The sequence below is a fragment of the Ostrinia furnacalis genome, unplaced genomic scaffold, assembly GCF_004193835.3.
Source record: "Ostrinia furnacalis isolate ACB-3 unplaced genomic scaffold, ASM419383v2 OfSCF4915, whole genome shotgun sequence".
Taxonomy (NCBI): Eukaryota; Metazoa; Arthropoda; class Insecta; order Lepidoptera; family Crambidae; genus Ostrinia; species Ostrinia furnacalis.
In genome coordinates, this window is record NW_021135154.1 from 1514149 (window position 1) to 1540231 (window position 26083).

Sequence of the window (26083 nt, forward strand, 5' to 3'; positions counted from 1 at the left end):
CATCAAAACAAAGCTCCCACCGGCGTATTATCGAGTCTTATTTTCAGTAATTATCCATCAACTTTATAATCATTAAATTAAAACCAGTCTCCGTTTAGCGGGCTAGCAATTTGAATAATTAATTCATTGCAATCAGACTATCGGGATGCATAAAGCTAGGTGCTCATTTTCCCACTTCCCACTATAATTCATACGTGGTGGGCATAAAGACCAATGTTGGGTAGAACGGCAAGACGTCGACCAATCATAATCATTATGCGTGGATGCGTTTATGTAAGTAGTGGGCAGTTACCTACTGTCCGTGTAACTCGCCACGCGAGACGTCTTTGCATAAACGTTTCCCGCCCATAAATGAGCAAATGTCACTTGTCTTGCTCGTCAGGGAATATTCTCCGAGCATGCGAGTGGTTGGAGGAAACTTATCAATATGTAACATGATATTAGGACGACTTAGTTTGCATACTCATAAGGTCGAGTTTAGGTCCAAACGACATAAAAATATGTATACTTGGTTGAAATGAAATCGTACGAGTAGTTCAATAGATGGAAATGTTATGAGCTTTTCTGAAGTTTCAGCCAGTGGCCAAGCTAGTTATTTTTCGGAATTCTAGTAAGTATTTGATCATATTTTAAGGCTGAGTTGCAACACCTATCTTTTCGATATAGCCAGATGATTTTGGTTACATCGAAGAATATTGTTTTTCCATAGATTGTAATTAAAGCTTACGTATCAAGATATAACTAACGGCAGTTGCATGCTAATGTACTAAACCGTATTTACTCCTAATTAGTGCACAATAAACAAATAGCTACTGAAAAACATAAGCAAAAAGATCTTCCCACATCCATATTACATCCATTCATGATCATACAAACACAACGTGAGAATACTCACATAAATCTAAAGTTGTGTTCTCGCTGTTTCAATTAGGTTACTTAATATGAGAACGAATAAAGCATTGATGACAGCACTGATAACGTTACCCATGAATCAGTCATGATCCATACAAAACCATAGTTTCGTTTAAGCGGAAAATTCTATGAAAAACGGTTCCAGTTTTTGTTTTCGACGTTCGTGCGAATTTTCTATTCGGCTGGCTTCTGCCAGATAGTGAACATTTTAAAGTCATGTAGTGAACATTTGGAAGCTTTTCTGGCAGTTTTAGCACAGCTTAAAACTATGTCTCTATTTGTCAAGTATGTAAGAAAGATCTTCTTTTAAGAGTAAAGAAGACTGATCGTAACTAGATCATCAGGCATTAAACACAAGTTTCAACCTAGCTCAGGCTAAAAAAGACTATGTACTATTAGGTAAACTCTAGCATAATAAGTTCTTATGACGCTCGTATTCTTCTTCTTCTTGTCATGTCGACAACAAACCTACACAGCGTCAGCCCAAAACTCCGCCACAAGAATGGCGTTGTCCGTAGCCTTCATTAAATCTTCCTGCATGCAGTTGCACTTATTTTAATGAATAAAATATTTATTTATTAAGAACCCCCATTTAGGTTTAATCAAGCCTGCAATGTCCCAACCACACTGAAAACAATCATAGATACCTGAGAGTCGAACCCTGATAGAGAGAATCCATTTCTCAAACTTCTACAAAATAATTCAAACAAAACTAAAACATAGCCTTTTCAAAGACAAGTCTTCGTAAGTCTATTTATATTGCAAATTAATCGGCGAGCCATTAAATAATATGATCGATTTATTGTTCCTCAATAATCTCGGACGTGACTGTGTCGACCGCTGATGCAGACATTACATTCCCATAAAAATGCCATCGCATCGTCCTTCGCGTTATATGAATCGCTTGAAAATAATCGCCCGGTTAGCTAGTGGCGCTTTATTGCCCGATGTATCGATGGTTACTTGTTTTATCGACTAGGTAGGTACCGCAGTTTTGTGTTATCAAAGTGTTTTTGGATGCTAAGTTCCGTCTTAAACGAAACAAAAACTTTACAGAATGAATATTGCAATAGTTACAATTTAAATAAAATTATGATCTAACTTTCATTCTTTAATCCCAACTAATATTATAAATGCGAAAGTAACTCTGTCTGTCTGTCTGTCTGTCTGTCTGTCTGTCTGTTACGCTTTCCCGCTTAAACCTCGCAACCGATTTTGATGAAATTTGGCATAGAGATAGTTTGAGTCCCGGGAAAGAACATAGGATAGTTTTTATCCCGGTTTTTGAAACAGGGACGCGCGCGATAAAGTTTTTCTGTGACAGACAAAAATGCACGCGGGCGAAGCCGCGGGCGGAAAGCTAGTTTGTCAATAAATCACGAGACTTACTTTTCAAACGGTAGAGCACAGCATTACTATCATCATAATTACAGCATAGTACAGTCAACTTTTATCGTACCTAATCTTACTGCGCGTTCCGGTCCATACAAACGTTTATCGATGGACCATCGACGGAGATTACGGGCCATCACTAAAGTCAACTGCTCAGTTTAACGACTATGTCGTAAACCAATAAAGTAAAAGTTGGAAGCGCGAACAAACCAATAGATAATGAACTTTTATGGTCAGTTTACAAGCTCTGTGATTGGTGTCGTAAAGGGTAGCTTTACCTATGAACCCAGGGGTTGGATGCAGTTGGAATTTGATTACTTCAGCCACATTATGCATTTGAAATGGCTTCTAGTTAAATGTTATTGGACAATAGCAGCACAATAACTCAACAATTATGAAAATAGAATAGAATTTTACAGCAGTTAGAGCGTCGTTTTGTTAGCTGGCTTATTCAGTGTTTATTTCCAGTAGTAGCAGATACATTTTCAGTAGGTATTTGTATAATATTCAAAATGTACGTTTATATATAACTAGCTTTCCGCCCGCGGCTTCGCCCGCGTGGAATTTTGTCTGTCACAGAAAAACTTTATCGCGCGCGTCCCTGTTTCAAAAACCGGGATAAAAACTATCCTATGTTCTTTCCCGGGACTCAAACTATCTCTATGCCAAATTTCATCAAAATCGGTTGCGAGGTTTAAGCGGGAAAGCGTAACAGACAGACAGACAGACAGACAGACAGACAGACAGACAGACAGAGTTACTTTCGCATTTATAATATTAGTTGGGATTCTGATGAATGTTAGACATAATTAAAGAACATGGCGTTACAAAAATATTCGTTAGCACCTACCAAGTGATATTGCAGTAATTTCTCGTTAAATAATTTCAAGCTTAACAAAACACTGGCACAATTATTTATAGAACCATAACTCGCGTATTATAATGCGTTGCATTTTCATTATTTTCCGTTGGATCCCTTCCAATTACGAAATGTTAAGAGTCAGTTAACATGAACAATTATGACAGCTGTGAAAAATATTGTTAGCTACACAGATGATGTACTAGATTAGCTGAAATGTTGTGGTAAAAGTATAAGAAACTGCTCATTATATTATTTTATTCTTTTAATTGAACAACTCAAGCTTGAACGTAGATAAAGATCCACAAAAGGGAATTAAAATACGACCACTGAGAGCACCGTTACCCAACAACTTCCACCGCTAATTACCTAGTAATTATCCCGAAATGTTACTTGATTGATACATTACTTAATAAGGTTGATTTATTCACTGGCCACTTACCTAGGCCTCTAATTAAAGACGGAGCAGTAAATTACTCATTTATGCAACTATGTTCGCCTCCAACAAATAGAAAATAATGAGCGCACGGCCTATGTATGCTTTCAATTAGGGATAACAGCCACTCCCAAGCAATGTTTCTCACTTAATTAAAACATACTGAAGCATAAATGTTACAAAGGCAGATGTCCGGATAAAAACTCAATGTATGCCCCGATAACTCGCCCGTTTCAGTAAGCGCGCTACGAAGCTATACTATACGTTTTTTCTAACAACCAAGCGTAAACTATGTGCCTTTTTCATGAACAATTACGACAGTAAATCAATTTAATCAGCCTATAACTCAATAATGTCAGCGAGGGCACTTTTTGCTGTACACAAAACCGAGCAATTTAGTATAGTTTTTTCTTGGTAACCAGTTCAGCTGTAGGCTGAAAACTAATTCCATAGTTCTCGGAGGGGCCAATTTTCATAATATAATCGCTTATTACGATATACCTCGGCTGTGTACGACACGGTCCGCTTTCGAGTTAATTAGATGAAAACGTGAATTATGCATGAGTGATTAATCAATGCGTTGACGTTTTTATTTTTATTTAAATAAATTGTTATGCAGCGGCGGTTTCTTATTAAAATGTTGCAATTTTATAAGGCTCCCGAACCTGTTTGTAATAAAAGGAGAGTTGCGCGGGGGACGGGACGGGCGGTCACTCGGCTATATTATGTACTCGCAGCCGGTCGAGTGAGAGATGAAAGATCGAGGCTGGGTAGTACCGTACATTGCACCGCTAGGATGTTTTATTTAAGCCTATGTGATAATTAAAAGTATGACATTAGCGCACTCAAATATTGAAAAATGCGCAAAATATTCACTGCTGTCATGTAGTTTAAGTAATAAAGAGATCGTTTTGACTAGAAACAGACTATTTGCCTGTAATTTTCAACNTCGGTGCAGGCAAACTTTACATGTTTCATAATCTTGGCACCGACTCCAGAAGTATCAATCATGGTATACCTACATAAATATTAATAATTCGTCCTAATAAATAAGTAGGTAATTAGTAATTATTTTTCTACGTTTTAGTGTAGGTTTTTTGGAGTCGGTTTTATTTTTTTTTAATATCAAAAGCTCGGCCGTTTGTTGTTTATTCAAATCGAGTATTCGTAGCCTAGCACTTAGTGTTTCGTGTTTATTTAAAGTATATTATTATTCATTAGCTTTCCAGTTAAACTAGACATAGCTCTACATTATTTAAATACGCATTTCAACAAGCAATTTATCTTTGTAGTTTAGGTAAGATATTTTAATTAAATATCAAATGGCAATATTTTTTTACTTATATTTGACAAACAAATCTATAATTCTAAAAAGTTTATTCAACTTAGATCTTGCGTCTTCACTATTTGGTGTGTGCTCTCTAAAAATCCTTCAGCGTAGTATTTCAAATTCAATTACCATTGCAATTTAAGCTTTATTGCCTGCCTGGAAAGTGCTTAAATGGCTCACATCGTTCCACACACTCCTGCCGATCTAAAGACTATTGTTTTAAAGGTCAAATTTGAATAACACAGTGCCAGGATAGTTCGTGCGAGGAGATAGTATCTACCACCCGACCTGGCCTGGCTTTTCGAACACGACTCTTTTAACTGTACAGCCTTATTCTTGGGAAATCGTGTCCCTAGAGTGGCTCTTTTGAACTCCTTTCTTGCATTCAAAGCAGACAATGCTAGGTATCGAATGTGGAGTGAATGGACGTAAATGAAACAAACCTTTAAGGCGAAGTAAACTTTACGAAATGCTAATTTTTGTTCCGAAACGTGCTTAGATTTAAATTATGATTATCTTTTATGCATTGATAAAATTTACACGTTCAAGTGTGGTTGATAGCCGGGTTTTGAAAGATTAACGAGTTGTACGTTTATTGTGATGAAAAGACGCCGTTGTAGAGAAACTTTTACAACTATCGTTAAACCCAAAGTTCTTGTGTTATTTTAGTTCGAATTTGACGAGTTGTAATCCACAACGAATCTTACGTAAGCCAGTCCCAGAGATGCTCTTTTAGCCATAATGTGAACCGAAAACGAACCCCAACCTTTACAAATGTATAAATTTTAAAATGCTGATTGTAATATTTCCCCACCGAATTTCCACCGCCATTTTAAAGGCTCTATCGGGCATTATTTAACCAGGCAAGTCCAATAAACATGGACACATACGAACTATTATGAACACAATAAACCAACCCTAACCGTTATCGAATTAACCCCTATAAAATAACTTAGCCATTACAAATTTACGAGTGTACGAAATATAACCGCAATAACTGAACCAGATATAGAGATAGCTGTTCTANTAGTTCTATATAAGTTATATGTTCTGATTGTCTACTAGATAATGACTGTCCTTTATCTTTCACTTGATGTGAGTTATAAAGTTCTGTCCTGCATTGAGAAATACGAACTTATATGATCCTACAAATAATGACTCTACAACGAATGCTGAAATATGGAAATTCATATTCAAAATCAATTATTATTATAAATAAACTTTTCTGCTGAAACAATATGCAAACGCTTGATATTGTGCATTACCTAATTTATTAATGAAAATCAGTATCAACATTCAGCTTAAAACAAAGGTTAAATACTGTCTAAAACCTAACTCTTACTTGGGGTTTTATGGTCAGTTGGACACTTTGTTCTACTTGACAGATCTTCCATGAGTATGAGGCTGAAATGTTGATATTAATATTCGTGGTATCTTTCGAATAAAGATTGACCATACAATTCATGAATAAATAAATTAAGGGAAGCATTTCTTTGAGTCAAGCTTTTCATCAGAAAATGAGGATATCTAAGAACAACTGGCTACCTTAAACATACAATACATGAGGTTTGAAAGTATTCAATATCTCATGCATTACATTTGACCATTGTGAATCACAGAAAGTGACAGTTTAAATGAGCAGGGCCGCCGCAAGCGGGCGTGCAAGGCGTGCACCGCACGCGGGCGGCTCGCCTAGGGGGGCGGCAAATCGGGCGCTCAGAGCTTCAGAGAAGAGAAGCTCAGGGTGCTCAGCAGAACAGCTGGGATCACGCAGCTGTTCCCGTCTGACGGAGGTGATGGTGTGTGCAATGTAGGTGGGGGATGGTGGGTGCCCCCACACTCCCAGCTGCTGACCATCACCGTGGAGGGGAATCAGGAGGCGATCATATTGTCCCCTCCTCTGACCCCTCTGCTGCTGACGGAGCGAGGGCGCGTTTGGATCGTCCTCGCGCTCTCGCTCCGCGGCCTCCTTTTGCAACATGACGTTTTCCACCTCCCTCTCTTCTCGGGCGGGCCTCTCGACTTCTGTCAAGGATGTCAGCCCATATGGGAGCCCCGTTAAGAGTAATGCTTTTCAAAATGCCGGCGTAAAAGAGCCGCCATTTGGCTCTCGGACCCTCCCACGAAAAAGCATCCGCGGCCGGCAGGCGCGATGAGAGCATGGCAAAATATGGGTCAACCTGCCACCGTCTATCCACTATCAGGCCCAGATAATTGATCTGAGCCTTAACTTTTATCCTGACGCCATCCACGGTAAAATAATATGGGCGCCAGGAGAAACACTCCAGTCTCCACATGCGCTTGGCAATTTGAGTGCTGCGAGTGGTCGCCAAGTCCGCGTCTATACAATCCCTCCCTCGGCCTGTGACGAGTGTCATCTGCATAGCAGTTAACATGTACGCCCGGGAGGAGGGCGCCGCATTGTATGCAGTCATATCCGATGTTGAGTTAGCTGGACGGCCCTTGCGCAGCAGGCATAGTTGTACGGCCTAGGCAGGCCCCCTCCGCAGCTGAGTTGACACTGCGGGAATCGATCATGGATGGTAGAGCGAAAGAGGCAAACTGGCTCGAGTAGAGCGCTCGCAAAACCTTATCTAGCAGAGCCTGCTCTTTAGTCAGTGGAGGGCCAATAGGCTGTATTTGGTTTCTAGCTATAAAATCTCTCTCAGTTAGTATCGTCGTCCAAACTTGCGAGCATTTTTTCTCAATAGTTAACTATTGAAGCTTAACGCTTAATGTAAAAAAGAATTAATTTTGGGCATTTTGACTCAAGAACGTTCTGAAATTATACTTTTTTTTTACAAAACTCAGAGTAAGTATATTATTGTATATGTATGTAGTCGTAGGGCGGCATAATCGGTTTTGCACGCGGGCGACGAAACAGCTAGCGGCGGGCCTGAATATAACATCTCTTATTATTCAGTTATTTATATAAACTTATTGATAAAATACTTTAGTAAGTCATGAAGAGATGTTAAGTTTTTCCTGACCAAAAACTAGTCTTTATTAACCCGTTGAGACGCCATTAAAATTAGAATAAAACCTCAGGCAGCATGGTCCGATGAAGACGTTAAAAATTCGCATCAATACGCTCATGTGGGCCAACCAATAATTTTTCGTATCGCCTAAATAATTATCTGTTATCGGCGTATTGGCAGGCCGGGTCAGGCCAAAAACATGGCCGCCGTGTAACGTTAGCAACGAAAAAATCCTTATAAATTATGTAAAATAGATTCAAATTAAACATTCTAATCAAAATTATAAACAACGTTTATTGTTGCTATTATCAACGCGATTTTTATGAGACCATCAATCAAACCCAAGAAAAACTGAACAACGTTTACGATTAATTTAAGTGCAAAAAATATATTGATAATGTAATTGGTACTTTAAGTATTAGTTCTCCATCAATTAGTGTTGGTAAATCTATCATTAATCAAGTGTGCGGATAGAAAAACAATTATTATTATTTGCTGCTTGGTTTTATTACTGGAAATGTACTTACGTCTATCTCCGCTGTTGAGAAACTAACTAGCGGTAAAGTTGTCATTCATTTCATCTTATTAGAAATCTAGAGTTGATATGAAAGGGTCCAATCTAAGTCATATCTGATTAGAGCCTCATTTTCTTTACTCGTAAATCTTGTGTAAAATATGACTAAGTGACGTAACCCAATTATGAGTAACAGTCACAACACAAATCAGTAATCTTATAAAAGTTATGAAGTTTCTACACAAATTTAACGAGTTGACGCGTTCGTATAATGCTATTCAGCATTTCTCAACAGGAATATCTCAAACTGAATAGGCAGAAAGGCATTCGAGATATGTTTTTGTGCTGACGGTACACCGTGCGGCGCGGAATTCAGTTTTTAGCGGACGCCTGATCCTTCGCGAGCCTTATACGGCCGTCGGATGAAGCACACTATAGTCAATCCAATTAATAGTTCCCATGGAGTGTTCGGCGAGTCAATGAAGTCATTATGCATGCTTACGAAATATAAAGGCCTCTCTGGAACCCGTTCTCTTATAATTTCTTTTTCAACATCTATCGGACTTGCGGTGGCAGCACTTATGCTGCCTCAAATGCCACCGCATTAACTGTTATGGCCTCGTTAAAAACAATTGACACAATGTAAACACTTATAAATAGACAGGTGTAGATAAATCGAGTGAAGACGGTCGGGAAAGATCAAACGGTTTGAATTAAAACATTGCAGAATAACAGTCGCATGGGCGATTTCAAAAATGGCGTCGCGCGCTGGTGACGAGTGAGTTTTTCGCGGCCGTCTCCACTCGTTAAATAATGCCGGGGCTGGCAAAAACTCACCTAGTCGTGTCCAGCGGCCGGCGGCGCGCCCTCGCCTCGGCCTCGCTCCGCACGCGGCTTTTTCTGCCCATTCCACAGCCCAGTCAACGCCAACACACTTTTAACCCTAACTATGTACACAACTACCACCTAAATAATAACTACTTATATTTATGGCAATTTGTTTAACTTCACCGACTATTAAAACTGCAGGAACACGATCACGTTTACACTATAACTTATGCGAGAGTATTGAAGGATTAGATGGCGCGGAAGGTTATCTGTTTCACACACGAGTCCGATAATAGCAAATAATTAATTTAACTTACGACTCTTTATTACTTAGCTTTATGGGTACGAGACCGGGTCTCTTTGGTAGGCATATTAAATTTGTACAATACAGTTCGTCTCGCCGACGTCGCGCAAAACGCACTACTCCTACACTATGTTACACGGAAGAGATTCCTACAAATTGCACTGGTTTCCGAACGCCTTCGACGATTGCGAATTAATATAATAAAATCAATATAAAACAACAATAAAACAAAACCCGAAACACAAAAATAATACGACCCGTTTCTAGTCTAGCATTTAACAGTTTATTGTTCGTACATTCAATTAGAAAACATGTGTCTAGTTAAAAATTAATTTAAAAAATAATAATCACAACAACCGAACAACACTTAGATAACGAAAAAAAAATAATTACAAACAATTTACAAACACAAAGCTAGGGAGTGTTCGGCGAACTGATCGTATCACTGTTACACGGGCGCGCGCGCCTAATGTTCGGGGTGCCCTTGCGCCGCCGCGGCCGCCGCCGCAGCCGCCGCCGCCGCTTTCTGGGCTTGCGCTTGCTTCTCCTGCTCGTTTAGCTCCTTTATAGCCTGTATTTCTTTCTTTAACTTCATCCTCCGATTCTGGAACCATATTTTGATCTGTCGCTCCGTTAGACACAGCGCGTGCGCCATCTCTATGCGTCTCCTCCGCGTGAGGTAGTGATTCGTGTGGAACTCCTTCTCTAACTCTAGCGTTTGGTATCTTGTATACGTCTGTCTCCCTCGTCTTCTTAGGCCGTTCGCTCCTGCAACAAACGAAAACAGATGTTAGATAAAGGTCGTCGACTCAGTTTCAAGTGGGTACTTAAAAAGTANAAAAGTATGTGGCGCTTTAAATGCGTTTGAATGGTGAATGGGGCGGTTGTCTGCCGGCTAAGCTCAAATGACGTTACAATTGGCGGTGACGACAGCTTCATTTCGTTCGGTCGTCGAAGTTGATGCATGGTGGCAGCCCGCCTTTGGCGCGCCGACTCAATACTACTTGCAAACTTGATTAAGAAACGAGCGTGGGATTGCTTAAGGATTTGTTGCATGCAAATCCACTCTGATAGTATCTAAGGTTTGAAATTTGAATACATAAAAAATCTTATGAAAGCTGCCACCTACATCGCTTATGTAATACATGGCCCGTGTCGAAAACTTCATGAAATAAATTAATCTGAACGCTCCTTCTTTTGAATTGGTTACCGAGAATTCGATTCGCGGTCGCGATAACTGAAGGCCAAGAACCGCGACTCGCGAAAATTTGACCGGCGATGGAACAGGGTTGGGCCTTGGGCCTGTCCGTAAAAGTTTTCTCGATATAATATAAGATACATAAAGTTTATTTATGAGTCTTTAACTAATTCAAGTAGAATTGTTGCTAAATTAAAGTGGACGTTTAAAATAAAGCATGAACGATAGATAAGTTTAAAGAATAATTTCTTTTTATATTTTATCCGTGATATTTAAAATTTACACAAAAAGCTTGATTCGAATTTTAGAAGGAATTGTAGCATTCACACAATAAGTCTGAGTTGCACCACCTAACTTTGACCGTAACTTTAACGATAACCGGTGTTTTATGTATGGAGTTTGACAGATTTTTGACGTTTGTCAAAGTTAAGGTAAGATGGTGCAACCCAGCCTAAGTTTTTTTATGCTGAACAGGGCAGGTATTTGATCGCAATCGCACATGATGTTAAGTGAGATGCTGCCTAGGATGTTATACTAATTTTCATAGGTATTGTGTGGTCAAACAGTTAAATTAACTCTATTTATTTTATTTTAAGTACCTATACACTATGTATCATCTTTAAACGTTGTCAGCCCTAAAGTCTATTGACCTCTCCATACTCGATCCCGCAGCATTGCGTGCCTCTTAATGTATAGCATTTCGAACGCACGCGGAGTGCGCAGCATTTCCTTTTTTTCTTTGTACCCACCGAAAGTACTCTCAATAAGTACCTGTATTAAGACCATTTCGAAATTACGAGTATATTTTTTGAGTCCCAGATCGTGTGCGAAAAACGGTCGCAAAATTATGGTAGCGTTATATCAAGCACCATTGCGGTTTATTCGTAAATGACAGGCTTGTAATGGTAGAGTTTGAAGTTTTTTTGCTTCTTTACCGTTACGATTTCTATAAGATGATAGCTTCTGCCCTGACTTTGCCCTCATATCATTTTTCACAAAAAATGTCTCTAGCATGGCACCAACTCATCCATCTACTAAAACTGTTCTAAACCTTAATTTGGATATTTAGTAGGTATTTACTTATCAAAATGAAAGATATTAATTTCAATGTTCTTCACTTGAGAAATTATATCTTCTCTATACATATAAATTTTCATCTACACCCCCACTTGCACGACAAATCATTTTTTGTTTGGAATAAAGTGTTTCACGATTATAAAAAGTTTTTAGTGCCTTCAATGATTCAACTGATGTTTAATAAAATGCATATAAACGTGTTAAAATTACCGGACTCGACTGTTTAATGCCGCCTCACCAACACGAAAAGATGTAAAATAAAAGCTGAAAACCGAACCTGAGACACGCACAGACATCGAGTTAATGCCTTAATTATATGTAAAACCTCAGCCATGTAAGATGGAAGGATCGTAAGTAGATAAACGTGAATCTTTTTCAGTTCATAAATAAGTGTTAAACCTACTGTGGAGGTAGAGTTTCAAAGACACTAAAATAAATTTCCAAATTGTCCGAAATAATTTTACTATCAGGTAGAGTTTGGATTCAGAATCTTTTTATTTAGCGCAGGAAGTCCATTCACAAGGTGGGCCGACGATATAAAGGCAGCAGGAAGGCGCTGGATGCAGGCCGCTACCAATCGAACATTATGGAAATCATTGGGGGAGGCTTATTTTCAGCAGTCGACGTCCTATGCCTGATATTATGATGATGATGATGATCGTCTATTTATTTGATACCAATAGCAGTGTGTGTAGAATAAGCTCTATTAGTGACATAGCCTTTATACTTCGTGATGACCAAATCACAAGATCAAAGATATTTATTTGTGAAATCAATACAAATCCCATCATTATTTCTACCTACTTTTGCCAAACGACCTCCGTAAGACCCCTCGCACATAACTCCGACCAAAAGCGACCGACCACTTCTCGTATTTTAAATTAGACGGAAGCTTAAGTGCAACCTTTTTAATTATTAACAAAAATTCCGGCCGGAGTAGTGGTTAATTGAGTGATACTAATTACCTAAGCCGTAAGAGCCTCGACGTAAATATCGGACCTTTCTTTCTACGTTAGGGATTAAACCTTAGCTTTGTATTTATGTTGATTAGTTGAGAAGTGGACTTGGGACACTTAATGTAATTGGAACAGTACGACAATATTGCGTAGGGCGGGCGGTTGATTGAAAACTTCTTCCATGCCTTTTTTGTGGAACTGGAACAAAATGCTCTAGAACATGGATCCATTTTCTTAGTACACATACTAAGAAAATAGATTCAATATTCTCTGAAAAACTAAATATGTATTGTTTAAACAAGACATTGGATCCATTTTCTAGATATTACGTGCTACGATTACTTACTCAGGCCTGAATACTCTTTTTTGTGGAGCGCAATTTTCAAATCCAATCAGTTAACTTTTGTATGAGGTTTTTACACACAATACCAGTAAGTACTACATAATAATATTATCTCATAATACAGGTCAATGTTTCATAAAGTGCCCACTTGAGTCCAACTGATGCTGCGACTCTTCAGTTATTTTGATTTCCCAATCCATTTTTGACGCTCCCTATTTATTATCACACCAATTATATGTCCCAAGCTTGTGTCTGTTCCAGCATATGCAAACAAAAATGTCACACATGTGACTAATTAGGGCACTGTTCCACTGTCAATTTACGCTTGTAAATTCACCTCAAAATCTTGAGTGCGCCATAAAACCAATAAACATGACGCAAATGACTTCATTAAGGTCTTGGGCGGGGTTTGCGGTGGCAAAAAATACGTGAAGTGTGACCCGGGCTTTAATAGGTATATAATGGTGCCGAATGTTTCCGACAGAGGGCCGACGTCATCTGCGTGTGCGCTTACGGTTTCCGGAGGGCGGGAGGTATCCTGTTTCAGATAGCTGAATGGTGAATGCGGTTTAAGTGGAATGTGAGAAATATGACACCTCAAAGTCTCATCGATGGGTGGAGAAGTTCCTGGAAAAGCTCCTGTCTAATTAAGTTTGGAACTAAATGCAGTGTTTACTATTTTGGGTAAAGTTACCTAAATTGACATCGGAAAGGTTCTTTGAAATATTTTTTGTTCAGATACATTGAGTAAGTATGAAAAGCGCGTACTCTGTACGTTGGATGAATAGGGATACATATATATCTGCAGCACTTCCCATGAAGCTTATTGTTGTAAATGAAACCATTAAAATCTAAATTTCTTTACAGCTACACAACATAACCGAGCTCTCTTTCCATGAATATGGAAGAACCGCAAAATGTCTTTTCATCTAAANGTGGAACTAAATGCAGTGTACAATTTTGGATAAAGTTACCTAAATTGACATCGGAAAGGTCTTTTGAAATATTTTTTGTCCAGATACATTGAGTACCTAAGTATGAATAGCGCGTACTCTGTACGTTGGATGAATAGGGATACATATACAGTGTGAGTCACGTTAAAGTGTACATATGAAAATAGATGAAACTAGACCTATTTTTATCGACAAAAAAGAGGTCAAAAATTTTTTGAGATTTTTTTTTAATTTTTTATAGAATTTTTTTTCTTCAAATTACTTATTGTAAAGAAAACGTAATAACTTTTAAACTAAGCGGTATATCCTGATAAAATAAAAACAGTAATAATGCTAAATAACAGGCGATACTAAAAAAATACATAAAATACACAAAAAAGGCCAACAAATAATAAAAAATTATACTTTTTGAAAAAAATCGGCTTAAATATTCGTGTTTTTTTGGTTATTTTATAAATTTCTCCANCATCTAAAACGAGCGAGTTAACTACAGTAATCTGACCCGTGGAGATTGACTTCAAAAGAAAAAGACAAAGGAAGTTCCAGGGAAATCGGTCGCATCCTGCCGAATTAGAGTTGGTCTTCACGTTTCTAAGTTATATCGATATGATGACATTTTAATGCACGAGAAACTATTCAAACCATAATTTTAGATTAATGATGACGATAAATATTAATGTAGTCAACAACAACAACCAATACCGATATGAAGAAGTTGAGTTGAAAGTTGGGCGTTGGATTACTCACAGTCATGTTCTGGCTTCTAGTACGCTTAGAAGGTACCATTCCGAACAGTCTGGAGAACTACTTAAAAATACTATTAGCCTCCCAAAAATCTTTATGGACCTTTCAAATTTACTAGCTGTTATGGAAACACCAAATCGATAAGAATCGGCCCATCACTACATCCAAGATGTTCGAACAAGTCGTGTCGCCAACCCGTTCGGCGTTCTGCAACACGTGCAAACAAAAGAACGTGCCCCTCCCTGGCCTTACGACAAAAGGGTTGCGCAAGTTACGCAGTCGTAAAGAATTTAGGACTAAGACGTATAGCTCGTAAACCGCCCTTAAATCTCAATGGTCCCGCAATTGCGGGGGACATTCGAAACAACTGTTGTTTAGTCCAACGGTTTAATTGTTACTAATTCGTAAAACTTTTACACGTGATTTACAACTGTTCCAGTATTGGTGTAGTATGAGGAGGTTTGGTAGAGTCACTTCCCACAGTAATTTGACCCAAAAATCAATGATACAATATAGCATACAGTTACTGATCACCTTGAATACCTAGCACCATAATATGTATACAATATCAAACTAATAAATAGCAGTAAAAGTAAGTTAGTCAAAGTCCAAAGTCTACTATTATTTCTCATCTACTTATCAGTAGATGAGAAAAAAAAGTTTCCAAAAATGTTCACATAAATAATTACGACTAACTAATTTCACCAACACCAGGAAACAGGGATAATACATTATATTACGGAACTATTCCCAACTCTTGTTGTCACCGCTACAACTCCTGGCTTGGAGTGAAGTTTGTCCCATTAAGTATGTCAGGGAAAATCAAGAACCAATAACAGCACAATAACTAATGATGAAGCGTATGATGATGACGGCAAAGAGCAGGGACAAGTAAACCTTCTCCATGTTTTTCTATTATGGCACTAACTTTGGCACTTTTTTGGGACATGTGCGAGGAAGTGCTGTTGACACTCGTAAATCGTCTTAACGACGCAAATGATCGTGCCTTTTTTACAGAAGACATCTGGACGGGCCCTAGGAGCCTTTTGTGGTATTTTTAGAAAGAGTTAGACATGCTGCGCTTTTATTTTTAAACAGACAATGAGCTTTTACCCTTGGTGTAACCATATTCGTCGATATTTTTTATAAATATTGTACAACCGGGCATCAATGGAACCTAAAGAGTTGAACTTTACCACTTTAAAAATATTATCTTCTTCAGTATTTAGGTGAACTCAACTAAAGTTTCGCACACAATTGGCCCTACCAGGATTAGTTGAATACATGCACTAATGAATGAAGATGTAAAATTACTTCAAGAGTAAGGATATCAAGCGTCCATCGTCCTGATTGTACCTAAACTTGAAGACTATTCAGTTCTTCAATCAAAGGTCCGTTAATGATGTCATTACTTGTCAGATAAACGCGAAGCTCAAGACCGAACGCGATGGAGGACTGTTGTGGACGCCCTCTGCCCCATCTAGGGGACATAGGACCTTAAGTCAAGTAAGTCACTTGTCAGACGCCTACGGCTGTTGATCACCGCGTCATCATCACTCGTCAGTTACAACCAATGAAAGAAGACTTAAGTACATAACCACCTCAATATCTGTCAAAGGTTCCAAGCTTTTCTATTGTTCTTAGTCACACATAAACTAAACTGGTCCTAGCAAGAGCAGGCTGTCGGCTAAACGTCGCTAAGTGATTCCGTTTGCATATTTCGAGGAAGGGCCGCATTAAAACCGATCACGTCGGCGGCTGCCCACGCGCACAATTTTCTCCGATAAAATTATGTAAAGTAGATATTTGCGCACTGTGTCTAATGAGGCGAATTAAGATAACACAGAACACGTTCTACAAGCTAATAAATGAATCTAGGACTTGTCTAGCCATCCAGACAGCTATTTGTCGCAAGTATATAATTTTTACTTTATTTATAGCCCGGTGGGGTCGCATTTAACAGACATTATGCATGTTACATAACATGTCTACTCGATGACATATATGCATATTAAAGTAGACTGTGATTATGCTGTTATGAAATTTAAGGGTATGATTGAGGTGCAGGGTCGAGAATGTGTTATTATATGACAATTTGCGAAACTTAATGTCTAGTATGTAGCTAATTCGCTATAAGTACTATTGCAACATGCTACCGTATGTCGTATCTTACATAGAAACTGGTCAAGACTTAATTTCAAAAATAATATAAGTACAGCATCGAATTTTGTTTTTGACGGCATACCCCGATAAGCTTCCTTACATAGCATAATTTAATTCAGAAAACCTTATTAATAATTCATAACACTTTTAGGCAAAAATCAAAGATAAATTCGGGCTTCCATCAAACCAGGAGATTGGGGGCATCACCAAAAAAAGAGAACCAGTTGCAAAAACTGTATGCGGCATACACAATTATGTACAGTACATAACGACCTAATAATCGACGCATTATCTTTGGGCATGTTCATGTTTTTTGTTTCCTAAAAATTATCATCTCATTTCCCTCGATTGGTGGAGATAATGGCTGCTGTACGAATTTCCCTTATTACATATTCGCGGGCAATCTGACACAGTGTATAATAAGTCAAATTGGGAAGTCGAATTGCAAATTGCGAGATTGCAGCACACTGGTGAGAAGACAGCCGAAATTGTTGTAGCTATAGTATACTGTGTATGTAGGTGCCGCCCCGCGACTTGGGTGGTCCGAGGACGGTGATGTGAGGTACATAACGTGTAGGCGACTCCTGCGCTCATATCTGTGAGCTATGTAAAATAAGAGCACTTGAGTTGTGGTATCAATGCGCGCCTTAATTAAACTTGTGCATAGAGTCAGCAAAACAAACTTTGCAATTAGATTTGCATCTTTAAACATACAAGCCACGAATTAAAGTTACGACTTAGAAGTTAAATCGTAAACATATTGTGTAGCTTCCATCTCGGCTCTTCTATTCAGATGAAAATTTTATTTATGTTTACATCCATAATTCTCATCCCTTTAAAGATAAGGCGCCGCTATGAGCACTCGTAAATCCCAATCGATTCACGTTTAATCCAATATTGATGCTGTAAAAACGTTATCCGCTTAGGGCGGCACGTCAAAACTAATCTTCGCCGTAATTTCGATAGAGGCCGCTGCCGCCGTCCAATCAGTCCGCTAGATGTGTATCGAGCTGCTTGTTATCGAAGAGGCACAATATGAATAATACATTAGTGGCTACCTCGGATACGTGCACTCTTAAATTGGCGAAGCTTAATTGACTGAAAGCTTGAAAATGAAACACGGCCGAGCAAGGTTTCCTCCGCCGGCCGCTTTTTATGCGGACCGTACCTGACGGACCGCATAACGGAATCAATTTAAATTGGTTATGTGAGATTGCGTACAAGGGTAAGGAGTCTACCAAATGAATTTCTTAATTCGTGAACGATTTTTTTTTTGGCTTGTGGACAGTTTTTGATTGGAACCAGAATTTTCCAATAAGATTCGAAGTCGGACTGAGCATAAATGTTTGCAACATTTAGGTAGGTATTCATAGTGAGATTACAGAAATTGAACCGATATTAAGTATTTATTAAACCATGAACATTATACAATTTCAAGAACTATTATTATATTCTAACCGCAATTTCTTGTAAAACGAGCTTTAAAATGTGCTACGAAAAGGCCTAAAGCTCGACTACTCAGCCCCAATTATCTTGTACCTATTACTCTTGTGTTTTATGCAAATCCCTTTAATTTTCTTCCACATATAATAACATCGAATTATCTCGTAAAGAAACCAAACAAACAACCGCACCCTCAAGTTGTCACAAAAGATAATCGCCTGAATTTAAAGTAACCATCATCCATCCTTTACTTGGAAATATTAAAATTAAACAATTATTAAGCCACCAGTAATAGCCTTCCGATCTGTCCCAATGGAAACGTTCAGAATGCCATGTATGTATTTAATATGATGTGAAGATAGCTATTAAAGTAATTGCGGTGCAGGCCACGAAAAATGAGGCATTGAAAAAGAACGTCTGGGGGCGTTCCGTGGAGAAAATTATCATTTTTGCACGCAAAATGGCGTCGCCAACCTGATCCTTTTTTCTGGTTTGCCCCTAGATAATAATTTCGATGGTAAATGCAAATTGCAAAATTACCGGCCGCGAGATTGACATTGCCGAAACCATGGCGAAACCGAATTCAAGTTTTGAGCCAAAACATGTTCAGAACTCCGCTCCCTTAAAATTTCATAAACAATATCTCGCGCAATCCACTTCAATAAACCACCTCATTGATCAGTAAATAAATGTACCCCGGAACAATGGTTGAACCCTTTGGATATCACTTTTGGATATATTGGCCCGATATTAGCCCATAGATCAGGGTCGAACGCAATAAAAATGTAAGGTCCCCAGTGGATTAGGACAAACCCTGACGTATGTGACATGTGGAAGCCTCGGACTTTCTTATCTAAAGGGGAGACATCCGACGCTATTTCAAAATCAATTTTGGACAGCACTTAAAACACTAATGCGTGCGTGAGACGTGCGTGAGACGTGCGTGATGCTCGGAGCAGGCGGGACACCATTAACATGACGAATACGTCAGCTGTTACTTCATATTAATGGCGCCATAAATCTATAATAGTCACGTATTAAATACGAGGTCGTGTTGCGAATAATTCGCACAATGCTCCAATGACAGAAACATCTATATTCAGGGGCGCGATTGTGCGTGCATCAGCCAAAAATAAACATATCCATTCACGCAAATAATTTCGACATAAAGCAAGCTGGAATCAACGTTAACAAGATGCAGCTGTTGCGATCTCTCAAACGGGGATCATTTGAAAAACTCGTTGGAGTTTTCGAAAATAGAATATAAAATGTGTCACTCCTTCCCAAATAAATCAGCTGTGATTAATGATTGCGAGTTAGGAGCGGTGCGCTCCGCGTGACGGGCTAGCGCTCATTGGGTGGCGCGGTCGCCATGTTGCCGCGGGCTTGTACCTGTCAAACTTTGAAATATGGCCGCTGGCTTTCTCTAGTGCGCGCCTTGTCTTAAAATACCCGGCTAAATTAACCGGACCATGAACATGAAATCGCAAATAGAATGGTCCGCCCTCACAAAAAAGCACCATTGTATCAAAGAAAAGCTTCATAGCAAAAAAACATCAAACTTTTTATTTGATGGGATTTTTGTAAAATTGACGCATTGTTCCGCAGCGATAATTTTAATACGAAAAATAAAACTTTTGATTTATATTTTGACACTTTAAGCCAAAACATTTATTTTTGTAATCTCTAATTTATTGGTGTTATAAATATCGCATCGTGACGTGTGATTCTGATAAAGGTTTTTAATGGCTGTGCATATCATATTTCGGGTCTGTGGTGGGCATAGATCAGACAAAAAATATATTTTTTCTCTTTTTATATTTAAATAGCTTAATTGACCACACTTTAATAGAAGAACAAGAAGAGTTAACGCTTTAATATGAGCAATCGACAAACCACCAACTAGGTTACACAAACGCGAATCATACAGCAACTATAGTAATCTTCTTCAATATCGTGTTATTACTTATAAAGCGATACGATTTGCGTACCGACAGCAAAAAGAAACCCCAGAATAACACAAAACGATAAATGCTACCTTGGCTTAGTGCCTTGTTTTTATGATTTATATTAAGAACTGAGGATCTCATTTATGTTTTCTATTGTAGGCTACTGGTTTTGTTTTATTCCTGAAAATTCTTATGATTTTATAAATTATAATTAACGTTAGCTAGCGGGCAATTCTAAAGCAAGAATATTTGTTTTTAAAGATAGTCACAAAAAACTAGATATCATATACGAATTTGCCGAGTCGGAAAAAAAGAAATGTTTTAATGTTTTCGTCATTTCTGCCAACGCTACACTTTCAATGAATGCAATAAAATACGAGTTGAAATAAAATCGTGGCTCAAGACATGCTCCATTAAATTGATAGCCTGAAAACCCTATCCATAATGCGAACCAGCCGCAAAGCGATTGTTGACTTAGGTACTCATAAAGGTGGATATACATTAAAGCATTTACTTGTAACAGAACATCGAGCCGTCTGTAATATACAAATGTCCTTTCTAACCTAACTGGAGCACGAGCTTAGATGTATTGTTATATGTATCTTAATTTCGCATACCAATGACACTTGTAACAGAACATCGAGCCGTCTGTAATATACAAATGTCCTTTCTAACCTAACTGGAGCACGAGCTTAGATGTATTGTTATATCTTAATTTAGCAAGCCAATGACAATTTGTGTGACATTTTTTCAAAAAGCAAAGGCACGACCCAGACGAAGCCAATCATGAAGAGTGACGTTAATAAAATAGAAAGGAAGGTGACAAGTAAGTAAATGCTCATTCGTCGTCGAGGTTTAGGTCAAAGAACATGTTGAGCATTTGCAGGAATGCAAACATTACATTACTTATACTGGTAATTATTAAATCAAATAATCATTACTCTGGTAATAATCGCTCTCCCCGATTGAGCTTTTATTATTTGTAAGAACGTCACGTGGAAAACTTAAAGAAAATTGTTGTAATCTATGCTCACCCTAAGGCTAAACGCATTACCTAGTTGAACCGCAAGACGCACGCGTCTCGTTCACCAATCTTAATATGTAATATTATTTCTTTAAAAACTTATCAAATAGTGTGCACTAAACTTACTGCATTGAAAAATTATTTTGAATTTCAGTGAACTGGTGTTCTAACGACCTAAATCGTTTTATTGCAAGCAAGCGAAGGCTTCCATTCATAGTACCGAGGTGTAGAGCGTAATGCAGCTGATTGGAAAATTGCTTAAGATTATCCGAAGATGCGAAATGTTGAGACCTATTATTACAGCTTGAGGATTAGTGTTGTAACCTTATGTTAGTTATTAAGTAACTAAACTTCCTGATGCGCACGTGTTCACTGTTAGGCTGTAAGTAAGTACCTAAGTATGTTTTCAATTTTGTATGAAACTTTTTGTAAAGGTTAAAGACAGAAACAAGATATGTAGAGACAAATAGGACTTATGATCTTGAATATAAAATACAATGTGGTACTTTTCTCCCCATTTAAGTTTAACTTTTCAACTCCTCAACTCGTAGCCAAAAGTAAACATAATATAAACGTAAAGACGGCAATATCAATAAATTATCCCCATATCCTCACTTTAAATCTCCGACATTCGGAACTCGAAAACTTGGAATCCTTGAGCTTAGGATATTCCGAAAATTTCAAGCAGAAAGACAAAACAAAGTCACCTGCAAGAGTTGGTATTCAAGCTCGCAACGTAACTTGGGCGTAGCCGGCTAAGTTAGAGTTGAGTAAAGAAACCGCAGCGCCGCGCTGTCTGAAGAGCGACTTAAATCGCAGCTAACTTAGGACGAGGATACAAGATCCGTCTAAGACGCCAATCCGAGTATTAAAAATATGTTTATGTACAAATCCAGACTAATTTCAAACAGTACTAAATGATATCAATAACGTATTGGCCAAAGCGCCTACTAGTTTTGTTACTCTCAGAAACTTTCAAACGCGAGTCCCAAGTCCGAAAAAAAATCATGTATGGATTCCATCAGAGGAACGAGTAATGCTATGTTATAAATAGAGTTTTGACAATCAATTCGTATTCGGAAAGCCGCGGGCAAAAGCTAGTAAAATAATAAATCAAGAACATAATAAAAGTAGATAATTTGGACTTTGGATTAAAAATTTTATTTCAGATAGGTAAAGAAGAATTGACGTAACGTATTACGTACGCGGCTAGCCCATTTAAACCATACAGGCTTCAAGCACAATTAATCTTGGTCGAATCAAAAAGTTTGCAATACAACCTTTTGAACTTCTGACGTTGAAGCTTGAACTTTTCTTTGTGCGAGCTTTTTGGACGTAATTATGTGCTACATTCAAAAGTTCAGAGCTATTAGCGGCCATATTTCTTCGAGAAAGCCACATTTATGGTGTTTTTTATTGCTTTCGGTTATGCAACTGACGACGAAGAATTGATTGCAGAGAAGTCCCAGAAAAACAACGAGATTAATGATACTAAATGTGTTTTCATTGGTGACATAATAAAGCAAACAATCGTCCAAGACTCTAACATAAGAAAATCTTTTGGGGCTCATAGATGGCCCTCACGGCATCCAATGTTTTAAATGACTACAGCTCTATTTTTTAATTTTGATATGAACGCAATGACGAATGCAATGGTAAAAACAGTTGACTGATGACTTTATAATGATGCTCAGGCAGTTTTAGAGCCAGATAAATAGTCCTAAAGCCAGTGCGTTTAAGGCTTAAATGCAAATTTAGCCTTCGGTGAGGACCCAGCGAGATTTCCCGGCTTCGAAATAAATATTGTAGATTTGCACACTAAGTCCTACGCTCAGACAATACAGTTCCATTCGCTTGCCTTCCAGCAAACGAGTATAATCATTTGTATGTGATTCAACGGAATCTAATCTATTTAGGAAAATTACATTAACTGTAATTAGGAAAGGTGTCTTGAGCAGGTTGATAAATATTTTTTGGTAAGATAGAAACATAAGAAAGTGTATCTTAATTATGGTTCCAACTGGCTTTCAGGCTTTATATTTTTTACTACATTTTGGAGCCCTTAGTGAGAATGTAAATAAACTATTAGGGCAGTATACTAGGGCAATCATGGGCTTGATTACTAGGGCAGTCCATCGCAATTTAACATACCTACGTTTAAAAAAACCGACAAAGTAACGCCTTAAATTTCCTTTCTCAACTATATTCAAAGCAAAACCTCAACAAAAGCGATCCTTAAAACAAAACGTAAGCACACATCGACGTGACGATACGCCCATAAACGTCCTAACCTGCGCCAATAAAGATAAAGCGAAACTAATATCGAAACAAGAATAGGCGCGTGATATGAAAACATTTATTCCCCATGTTTAATGCATGATTTGTCGTAATTTCCCAGCCTCCCTGTTTCGTGGAGAACGCATGATTTACGGCGTATCTTATACCATCTCGGACGATGTGAAAAATTGGTGGGGGAGTACTGAGTTGGCGGAGTTGCAGGCTTATTAGATATTGTGGGACGAAACTTTGGAACTCCCTTGTTCAGTAAGAAATAATTAATTGAGTTACTAAAATGTTTGGATCTTCTGAAGCAATCCAAATTGTTATGCACTCACGTCTGTCAAAGACTTGAGATAACCACTGAATAGCAAAAATGTAACTAAACTGAAAACGTCAGTTCAGATAACTATAATTAAAGTAAAAGGTAAACGACAGTTAGTTAACATTCCCCAACTAACTGATATACTGTTCCAATGAGAACTCAATAAACGATAAACGCAGCCGAAGTCCAAAGTAAAAGGAAAGATCAAAACAAAATCGACCGCAACAAAAAAGGTATAATCCGCACTGCACCTCGCGTTTGCCCCTCTGTACTAACCGGTAATAAAGCCGCGAATCAAAAGTTAGCTCTAAATCACAATATGGCGTCCGCTGGCCCGTGTTTGCTCTCGCCCACATAATCCGTTGGTACGGCGGTAAATCCATCGGGTGAGTCGCGCGCGTCGCTAAATCATCATAAGAGAATCCCGCATGCAAGTCTATACGTTTGGCAACATTGCAATCGGTGCGTCTCTGACTGACGTCCGCACGATTGCGTAGGTTTGCTTCTTGTATCATTAAAAATGAAACGTCTTTGGTAGTTGGGTTGGTACTGTAGTAACTAAAATAAATTCTGAAGAATGACTTTGATTTAAATAAGGTTTAATCAATACTACACATTTTTACTAGGCATCTTATCACTACAATCATCATCATCATCATCATTTCAGCAATAGGACGTCCACTGCTTAACATAGGCCTCCTAATGATTTCCATAGTTGGCAGCGGCATGCATCCAGCGCCTTCCTACTACCTTTAAGGCCCAGAACAGACGGTGAAACGCAACTGCAACGAAACTGCAACTTTCTGATGATTCTGATGAATGAAACTGAAACTGAAAGTTTCAAACTGGTCGCATCATGTGTGGTCTCTCAACGGACGCTATGGCAGAAACTTAGATGCAACTCAAAAGTAACTAGCAGTTGCAGTATCGTTGCAGTTGCGTTTCACCGTCTGTTCTGGGCCTAAGAGGTAGTTACTACAAGAGACGAGAAAATACAAGACGAAAAAATACATCGTCGTGAAAATGTGCTGAAAATCCTATTTCCACAAAAAGTGAGGGCAATATATCAATATGAAAACCTGGAAATGCTGCTAAACTTTTTAATGGTAATATCGTTAAACCTGCGTTCGGATTCATTATCGAACGGTTCGATATCGCGTCGCGCCGGAACGCCGAAACTAGCCGATTTATTCGATTCTTTTTTGGATTCAGCAGTAGAATGAAATGTATTTATTTATATTGTTTAATGCCACATAGATATTATTACTTTAAGGCGGATTAAATGACATAAGACATGTCATAATAACCTTTGGGCTAAGCAGAAAGAAATAAAGCATTTTTTCTTTTTATAACTTTAAAGATCTCAGGATTACTTTTTTTACACTATGTCAAGACTCAAGGACTTAAAAATTGGCATAAAGAATTAAACAATATGGAAACATTTCAGTTAAATACAAAACCACGGAAAAAAATTAGACTGCCATCCTTCCAAAGTAACAAAGTTTAGAAACTTTTTATTTGGTACAGAACCCTCAGTCCACGCACGAGACCCGCACTTTCCCGGCTTTTTTATTCGATTTACGCCCGCCGCGCCAGTTACTGAAAAAGTTTGCATCGTAATGCAATCCCGGGGCATTAGTTTCGCAGTTTATCAGCGCCCGCCGCACTGTGCTTTGAGGGATTAATCCAGCGGCGCAGAGTAGAATGCAATTGCAACTTTAAGATAAGAGGAAAACCATTCTCAACCGTATCTCCCAAACATTAATGTATTAATAATCAGGTATTTCCAGTACAGTGCACAAAAACCACACACCAAAAAAAAAACTCTTTTGTTTACTCAAAACTTAAAGTACCTCTCGCGTGTAAGCTTCTTCGAAATGCTCACTATTAAGCAATTAAACTAGTTCGTTAAACTGAAAAATAAAGCTATAAAACAATAAAACGGGGCCAAACAACTAACTCTCATGCGATATTTGTACTTTTGATACATTGCTGTTTTCAGTTGAGTGGGCAGACGCAATTTTCGAATCAATAGAGTTTGTTTAACATGAGTTCTTCACACACCTTTAACGATTTGA

At 38.3% G+C, this 26083-nt stretch overlaps 1 protein-coding gene across 2 annotated transcripts in view; it reads right to left on the reverse strand.

Annotated features, from left to right (window-relative positions):
- Positions 1 to 26083, reverse strand: part of Ubx (ultrabithorax) — a 156952-nt gene that overhangs the window by 23463 nt on the left and 107406 nt on the right. For both annotated transcript variants that reach the window (XM_028314750.1, XM_028314751.1), the window contains one exon: positions 9259 to 10321. In XM_028314750.1, coding sequence (XP_028170551.1) covers positions 10020 to 10321 — 302 coding nt within the window. In that variant the 3' untranslated portion in view covers positions 9259 to 10019. The remainder of the gene's footprint in view (positions 1 to 9258; positions 10322 to 26083) is intronic.